We start from the raw sequence: 8,440 nt of genomic DNA, 5'->3' as shown, positions 1-8,440 counted from the left end.
GCTTGGGCATGTACAACATACCCGCGGCTACACGTTGGGAGCACACCCACCACACCAGGGACGAGCGTTCGATCGACGCGTGCGGCGCCGGGCACGTATGCACCAGGAAGTCGATGCATGGAACGCGAGGATGACGACTCTAGCGGTGGTCGGACATGACACTCGGGTCCATGAGTACACGACGTGGTACACGCATATCACTCGCTTTTTCGATTGCACAACCCTCGACGCCGCGTCCTGATGGCCGAGGATATGCATCACTCTCAGGAGTGTATGAGGCGCTGGTAAGTTTATTCAATCATCGTCTTATTATGTATTACTTTACGAATTTGTTAAATTTTTAAAATTTGCAAATATATGCAGCTACGAATGACTCTGATGATACGCCATGAGAGCATTCCCTTTATGTAGTCCACCGACCCCGGGATAGCGGCATATGCAGCACAGATAGTTCATCTTACTGATACTGGTATGACACGGCCATAGGAGTGGCATCGTGTCGATGAGGATGTACCAGAGGATGTTCTTGAGGGTGGTAGGGCTGATAGAGGTTGTCGGGCCGGAGAGGTGGTCTGGGCCGCGTAGGTCTAGCAGATGAGCTCCGACGATATAGCCCGTCAGGCTCCGTCGGCTACAGATATCCCGTCGACTTCTTCTTCCAGGCCGTCGACTTCACAGAGACCTGGATATACGCCAGAGATGGTCCCACATTATGATCCTTGGTCATCATTTCCACAGGTGCCAGTTAGTGATCTACATATGGGAGGCGGAGATGAGGACATAGACTTGGATATTATTTTCGATGACTACTTTCTTCGTCCTACAGCCAGGCCTACGGCACCATCTGCATCTCCGGCTCCGCGGGCCGCTCAGGAGCCCTCTCACATGCCATCTCAGGAGCCCATCGACACACAGGTTTATTTTTTTATAATAAAATAATGTATTAATTAATTATTTTATTAATCTAAACTAAATTATTTACATGTATTATAGGTTCATTCTTCTGTGCCTGTGGACCCGTCTCCTCTTGTTCAGATTGACCCGTCTCCACCTCCAGCTACAGCTCCGGGTAGCGCTCAGGAGACCGTTGAGGAGCCAGCTAAGGAGCCCTCTGACCAGCCATCTCAGGAGGCCGTCGACACACAGGTTTGTTTTTTTACAAAGAAATAATTTATTAAATAATTGTTTATATATTATTTCATGTTTAGTTTATGATAAATCTAAATTAAATTGTTTATATGTTATTTCAGGTTCATTCTTCTGCTCCTGTGGTCCAGTCTCCTCCGATTGAGTTATCTCCTGAGGCATCTACTGAGGCTACTCAGGTGGAGACCGCCGCTGTCTCCCACAAGAAGCATATTTTCACCCAGGGCCTGAAGAAGGGAAGAAAGGATGATCATGCCATAAATCATCCTGTCATTAAGAGGAGGAGAGAGGATCCTGATGATAGTGAGGGTGGTGGGGTTAGGAGGATCCTTAGGCCTTAGGAGATTGTATATTTGTAAATAAAATATACATTTTATGTTAATATTATATATATTTTTGGGTATTATTTTTTTAATGATAATTAGTTATTTTAGTATTTATTGTCGATTAATAATAACTCGTGCGACGTCCTATATTAATTAGAACCCTATAACGACGATCTAAATGTATATGTATAACAAGTTTTCAAACTTACTTCGGAGCACTTTACAACCTCTAAAACGACGATCTAAATGTATATGTATACTTGATGTAATGAGTCGATATTATTGTACACGAAAAAAAATATTAAGTTCTATATAAAATATTTATATTCCGGTGTTTTGAAACGTCACTAATTTTCGGTCAATATGGAAAAAAGCTTAATTTTGAGTTTGATTTCCAAAGAATAAAGGTTGGGGTCGGGGGGAAAGGCACTTCACGCACAGAATCTGTGCGTGAAAGGACTAAAGTGTAAATGTACACTTTGGTCCTTTTACGCACATAGTCTGTGCGTAAAGGTTATTTAGGTTCTTTTTTTTTTAATGGGTTAGTTTGGTTCCAAAAATTTATTTTTGGGTTAGAAAAGTCTTGGGCACATGTGAGCTACACTCCACAAGAGTCAAATGAAAGTATGACCTTGCCTTGCCGTTTGATCTCTTTTTCTGTGTGACTAGAAATGCTCAGTGACATTGTGACCAACTTTTCTTGCAACACACCTAGTGTAGTCAGCACCAACCGTATTCGGGCAACAAAGCTTACACTCATCCAGAGCATGTTATGGAGTGCTAAATTATAGAATCTCTACTCCATTTTGAGGATCAGATAAAATAAACAAGCAAAAAAGAAAAGAGAAAGAGTGATTAGAACTAGAGTTAGCATACAAAGGTAGATTTGACACTTTGGAATGTTGTATAATGACAAACAAATAACTATTATACCTAAACTAATAATGTACAACGAATATCAACAGATCAAACCACATTATGAACAAATGTATCCAACACTAGAAAGCCTGCACATTACAATTTCTGTAAATCAAACACACTCTACTTTGGGCAGATAAACATTTTGCATGTCTTATGCCCCGGCCACTCAGAAGTTCGAAAACTTCTTCATTACAGTGGTCAAAATAAAGAATAAAAACGAAGAAGAGAAAAAAAAAAAAAATTATGACAACATATCATTGACCATTTCTTGAATAAGGTCACCAATAATCTGGCATTCCATGTCTTTACCTAGAGCATTAATATCTTCGTCGATCAATCCGGACCAAGGGGTGGAACTCAAGTCCCTGGCCACTATATTGTCAAGGGATTGAGATGTTCTATCCCATGGAGGGTGAACAAAAACACCAACAATTTCCCATACGCGTTCCAATAACTTCTTTCCCTGAAGAGGTCGTGGCACTGGGCCGACAGCACTTTTCATGAACTTAGACATCGTGGAAGATACTCCAAGTACACTTGGAAGTGCTTCGTTCAGCAGGTCACACAATAACTTGTGATTTATCTTATCTAATTGATCCTTAATATACCCTTCTTCATCCTTTGTCAGTTGCTTGTAATTGGACTCTTCTACGTCTTCAAAAACTTGGTTGCTTATAGGCTTTCCAAGTGGATCCCATCTTGATATATATTTATCACGTGAACCATCATATAGACCTGAAGCAACAAGCAGGTCTCTAATGTATGCCTCGGCTTGGTCTTCAATCTCCAACATCTCCTCTTCAACTGGCTGCTCATCGATCATGGTCTCCTCAGAGTCATAAGTATCTAGTTGATTCAGTTTCCTCCTTAACTCTGTCATGTAAAAAATAAAATAGCAACTAATTTTAGAGTTCCATGTAGTTATACATTTTCAAGATAGAGCAATAAAAAACCCAATTATATTGCAATTAAGAAAGGTGCTAAGTCAGAGAGCAAGGGGAGATACAACTCCATAAATATAATCTATGTGGTTATTTATTGCAAGCACATGATGAGGGACAAAAATCCTGTCAGGCGAATATTATGTAATATGGTGACAGCAAAATGGTTAGAATTGCATAGTCTGTTTCACCGGAAACTGATCTTGCCTACAATGAATTCAAAAGAAAGAAAAAAACATGATTGAGGATACTAGAATCTTTTACTAATACCATTCAGATTAGAGCTGATCTCTCTGAAAACACGGGGCATCTCCCTATCATCCAGTGGAGGTACATCAGAGGTTGATGATGGGGTGAAGTAGTCTGTTTGCCTCCAATATTCTTCGTTGACACTACTACATACCGATGCAGGACTCGGTGGAACTTCAGTGGGATTTTCCTACAACCAAATAATATCCATAGTTAGATGTATTGACAAATCAGCATCATTCAGATATATTTAGTTTCAATTCTTCCGGGAGAGTGTAAAAATGAAAAGGGCTATTTAGGCTCCTTACTTGTCTTTCATAAAAACTCGGTGTACCAGTTGGTGGGCTGGGAAAATCTTTCATGAGATTGTATGTTTGTCCATGTGGTTCCTCCCAAGAATGAACTTTTCTACCAAAGAGCCTTCCCTTAAGTATGAAACTATAACTAAAGTTGGTAACTTTTCGCCTGAGGTTGAATTTCTCTTTTTGCCGTTTTTTAACATTCATTGTGGCCTTTTCAATAGCTTCGTGTTGTCTTCTAATATGGGCCCCTGTCAGCATATGTCGATCCTCTAGGAGAAGCTTTCCAAATGATGTCCTGGACACAGGAGCTGACACAGATCTAATTAGGCTCCTAGGAGATAGTTCCTGGTCAAGCATGTCATTGCCATGATCCCGTCTAAAAGATCTGCTGTGCATGTCTAATTCATCTTTCATATTGTCCAAATTGGTTGCTTTATCTCCCGTATTAGAAGTATGCCTCATTTCTTCAAAACTGCACTTTTCTTTATTCAGTTCCGTTGATTGAGAGCTTCCACGAGCAAGCCTGTGAATACCATGAGATGTTTCTTGCTTGAGGACATTCCTCAACCTTTCTGTCAAAAATCTCCTTGTATCTCTATTGACAAACTCAGGAGAACTCGCCCCATCAGATTGAATATCACTTCTATAAGACCTGGTGGATTCTGATCGAGGTAATGTTATTCCGAAGTCCCTAGTAACACTCTCCCTTGCATGTTTTGCAATAGATTGAGCTATTTGCTTCGCATCTGGTGACCTTTCACTATAAGGGGTCTCAATTCCTCCACCTCTGACAGTAATGCTCCTTTTGGAACTCTTTCCTTGCAATTCACAGTTCAGTCTTTCCTTGACCTCCTCAAGAAATTCTTCTATACTACCTCTGTCTTCAGAAATGCCTGGAGAACTGGTCCATGAATTCTCGTTAGTCCCCATCCTTTCAGTACCAGGCCTCAGAATTACTATCTTTGTAGGATGCTGCTGCTGCAAATCGGGTTTTATAACTTTCCTTACACAGTTAGTCTTGTTTTGTGCAGGTGCAGGAAATTCAGTTATATTTTTCTGATGCTCCAAAAGGCCTCTTTCCCGGGGATCCACTGTTACTGTATGCCCTTTAAGCTCTGTAGGGTTCTCCGTAGCTGCAGTTCTCATTGAATTTGCATAAAGAGTCAACTTTTCCTTGTTCAGGCTTTGTTGTGCTAGCCATTGACTTGGACTGGTGCCATGTTCGACAAACTTTGAACATTCCTTGAACCTTGCTGCTTGCCATGCTTCAAAATCTTTTTTGAACTTTTGTAGTTCCTTCTCCTGAGGGTGTTCTCGAGGTTTATATTTGTTCGGTTTTCGGCTATCACTCTGTCGGTCGGAATCACACGCTTCATCATGGTTAAAGGGAACTGAAATTTTCTGTCTGGAGGATTGGGTTGCATGATCGATGGAAACCTTCCTCAACCATTCCTCTTTGGGATTGTTCCCATCTTTCATTTCATTCTTTTTCTCAACCAGCCTTGCTAATGGTCTTCTTGTATCTAATGGTAATGTATCCACTCCCATTAAACGAGCCACCACACTAGGTGCATTATGTCCTGTGTTTGGTCTTCTAGTTATTTCTTCGCTGATCAGTTTCTTCATTGGAGCCTCGTCCCCATAAAAGTTCTTCTCTGGCCAGTCAATCATGTGATAAGTGCACTGCATACAAATGTGGGATGAATTTGCATAAGATCAAGCAAGTAAGAAAGAATCATCTATCCCTCAGGACAATTCAGAAGCCTGATTTAATTCTTGCAATGTACCAAATAATACATGAAGGTTTTAAGATGCCAGAAGTTGGAAAATCAATAGAGTGAAGATTAGAAGAAAATTGGTGATGCACATCGTTTAAGTTCAATAGTGACGGTGTTTTCTAATTCAAGACAAACGAAAAGAAGAATAACATGGTCATACTGCATATTTCTTCCTTCCCAAGAGCAGTAACCCTATGGAACATTATGCATCAGAAAAAAAAGAAAGAGCATTGTTACAAAATTAATACATAATCTCGAGTAGCAGCCATGGAGTCTTTGTGGTCCTGAACTTGCAAACTCTGCACACTCTATAAGACCATAGTTACGAGGATTACATGGGGCTGGAGAAGTTCTAGACCCCAGGTTATAGCTGCTTTATCAAATACAAATGTCCTAATCTTTTCTTTCAAGGCTCGATATGCTAAGAGTATTCCAACATCAGTTAAGAGAATTCGAAGATGACATAATAAAACTTCTACCTGTTTTTTTTCCCCTTCAGCACAGAACCTTTGAGAAGCTTCAACTGGAAGATCCAAGCTATTTCTAGGAGTATCTAAGCCTGCACAATAGATGAATGTATCATCATATTTCCAGCTGGTCTTTAGAAGAAAAAGTAATTGAAAAGGCCACAACACAATGTCCCCTCTGTCTCAATTTTATTGTGATATGGTGCTTATATATGGAAATTGCTACACGTTCTTCGTATTGCAGTAGTTGCTAGAGTAGAAGCAGAAGCCATTGAGCTTCAGGATTTGAATGATAATTCTGTTGACTAAGCTAATAATGACCATGAACTTAACGAAAATTAGTTCTGGATTCTTGCTGACCTTCAAGAGTTCATTCATTTGGACATATCATTTAGGAGAGAAATGGAGAAAGGAAAGGGCGATAACAAGAAGAGTGGTAAAAGAGTTTGATCATCAACTTCTTTTCAAATTAGTCAAAATTCTGATCAATTCAGATTTTCCAAAATCAGGATTTGTAACAAGATAACACCTTGCAATCATTACTAGCTTCCACAATGTCATGCTCATGATTCAACTAGTGAACGAAAGCACTTACCGCCATGCCTTTTGTGTGAAAGAAACTTCCTAGCCATCCCTCCTTGATCAAAATCAATGAGGTCCAACAAGCTTCCCATGCAGCACAATCCCAACTGGTACAATAATCTCAGAGAGCAAGCTCCATCTTATCACATGAAACCAAAAACTTGCTATACCTTGTCCACACCCTGCAAACACAATACGATCAAACGATGATCTTTTCCAAGCAAACAGCACGTCCAAAGAAAGGGGGATTATTAATACAGAAATTTTCACTTAGCATGCTTGTTGAGTGATAAACTAACTGATACCATATTCATAAACTGAGGCTTTTTTGGGATACTTTAACTATTCATTAAACATGATAGAAGGAGCAAATAATTCCAATTCATATTACAGCTACTTATATTCTTGAAGGCCCGTAACAGATTTCCGCCATTAAAATTACTAATTTAGGTAAACTAATTGGGGACATTCTCCGTGAGACCACAAAACTTATAGCATGGGAAAAAACAATAAAACCCCAACACAAATGGTTATGCCTGAAACTTAATATTTTACATATCCATATGAGACTCCTGATCTGATTCAACAAAGAACAATTACTTATGTCCATTAGTGTTCACATTATAGACTGATCTAGTAAATATTTCATAATTCAGCAAACAACTTTAGCAAATACATCTCAATTATAGAAAAAAAGTGATTATGAGATAACACAGTGGCAGCCATAGATGCATAGAATAAACAGTTAGAAGAAAGAGAAAGAAGATAACAGAAACTGAAAAACAGAGATGTAAAGCAGAGAAAAATCCAACTCATAATTCATTCTCTTCAACAACACATGACAAGATTTACCCAAAGCAAAAAATCAGACAACCATCTTCATTGTTAGACTAATCTCAACATAAAATTCAGCAACCCAATGTTATAAAAATCAGAACTTTGCATTCTGAAAAACTTTTTCACATAAGGACCAGAGAAGGGTACAAGTCAAATCAAGCTTTTAATAACTTTCCTCGTGATCATCGATCCAATAACAAGAAAGTAATAATGAGAGAGAAAAAAGCAAAAGAACAAACCATCATGTCAACTTTTTATAACCAAGATAAACTGACAGAGAATATTGTACAGAACTATTTTTCAAGATTGTTGAAATATTGTGCTAGACTATTTTGCAAGATTGTCAACTCACCGTTTAAAATGCTCCAATGTGAACACAAGTAAAATGGCAAAAGTGGGAAAAAAGGCTAAGGAATTGGATGTATCAGAAGAATATGTATTGACAGAAGAGAATTGAAAGAAAAGGTGATTGTAAGAGCTGGAGTTGACGAAGAAGAAACTGGAAAGGAGACTACTATCAAATGAGATAGAAAGAAATAATACAAGGACAATAATTAATGAACAGAAGAAGAAAAAGTAGTACAGTAATTACTTTTAGCATGAGACTACGTCTCTGGAAAACAACACTCTTCAAAAAGCTAACTTCTTTCTTGTCTCTCTGGTCTTCCTATTTATTTATTCTGGTCTTAATTTACGTGTCATTTTTTGCTTTCCAAAAATTAATTTAATTAATCTAATTCTTCTCATATCAAAATGCATTTTAATTTTTTTTTTTAGAGTTTACATAATCTGAATTTCGTAAATTGATAAATGTCACATAAATCTGGACAAAAAAAGTTTTTTTCTTTATTACTCTTGTCATTCCAAATATCACAATATATGACAATCTTT

General features: G+C 38.5%; 2 protein-coding genes across 3 annotated transcripts; one reads left to right on the top strand and one right to left on the bottom strand.

Annotated features, from left to right (window-relative positions):
- Positions 1 to 594: 594 nt before the first annotated feature.
- LOC132047634 (uncharacterized) lies at positions 595 to 1,594 on the top strand. The gene is made up of 3 exons (XM_059438652.1): positions 595 to 915; positions 994 to 1,146; positions 1,251 to 1,594. The coding sequence occupies exons 1-3, from the start codon at positions 595 to 597 to the stop codon at positions 1,485 to 1,487; spliced, it is 711 nt and encodes a 236-aa protein (XP_059294635.1). The 3' UTR covers positions 1,488 to 1,594.
- Positions 1,595 to 2,430: 836 nt separating this feature from the next.
- On the bottom strand, positions 2,431 to 8,162 carry LOC132039940 (uncharacterized). 2 transcript variants are annotated; one of them, XM_059430503.1, is made up of 6 exons: positions 7,902 to 8,162; positions 6,726 to 6,894; positions 6,143 to 6,222; positions 3,892 to 5,568; positions 3,605 to 3,773; positions 2,431 to 3,266 (listed from the first exon to the last, which is right to left on the bottom strand). In XM_059430503.1, exons 2-6 carry the CDS (start codon positions 6,802 to 6,804, stop codon positions 2,635 to 2,637), a joined length of 2,637 nt encoding a protein of 878 aa, XP_059286486.1. In that variant the 5' UTR covers positions 6,805 to 6,894; positions 7,902 to 8,162; the 3' UTR covers positions 2,431 to 2,634. The 2 variants fall into 2 exon arrangements, with proteins under 2 accessions (XP_059286486.1, XP_059286493.1); XM_059430510.1 differs by lacking the exons at positions 6,143 to 6,222; positions 7,902 to 8,162 and having other exon boundaries at positions 6,726 to 6,866.
- Between the last annotated feature and the right edge of the window lie 278 nt (positions 8,163 to 8,440).

This window comes from Lycium ferocissimum, chromosome 2 (assembly GCF_029784015.1).
Source record: "Lycium ferocissimum isolate CSIRO_LF1 chromosome 2, AGI_CSIRO_Lferr_CH_V1, whole genome shotgun sequence".
NCBI lineage: Eukaryota > Viridiplantae > Streptophyta > Magnoliopsida > Solanales > Solanaceae > Lycium > Lycium ferocissimum.
Note: the sequence above shows the minus strand (reverse complement) of the source record. Positions and strands in the feature narration are given on the sequence as shown.

Bases quoted from the DNA above. Each gene is read 5' to 3' on its own strand.
- LOC132047634 (XM_059438652.1), top strand. From the start codon at position 595: ATGAGCTCCGACGATATAGCCCGTCAGGCTCCGTCGGCTACAGATATC. The intron at 916-993 runs GTTTATTTTTTT...CATGTATTATAG, and splicing joins AGGAGCCCATCGACACACAG to GTTCATTCTTCTGTGCCTGT. The intron at 1,147-1,250 runs GTTTGTTTTTTT...ATGTTATTTCAG, and splicing joins AGGAGGCCGTCGACACACAG to GTTCATTCTTCTGCTCCTGT.
- LOC132039940 (XM_059430503.1), bottom strand. From the start codon at position 6,804: ATGGGAAGCTTGTTGGACCTCATTGATTTTGATCAAGGAGGGATGGCT. The intron at 5,569-6,142 runs GTAGAAGTTTTA...ATTTGTATGCAG, and splicing joins CTGAAGGGGAAAAAAAACAG to TGCACTTATCACATGATTGA. The intron at 3,774-3,891 runs GTAAGGAGCCTA...ATTTGGTTGTAG, and splicing joins CGAGTTTTTATGAAAGACAA to GAAAATCCCACTGAAGTTCC.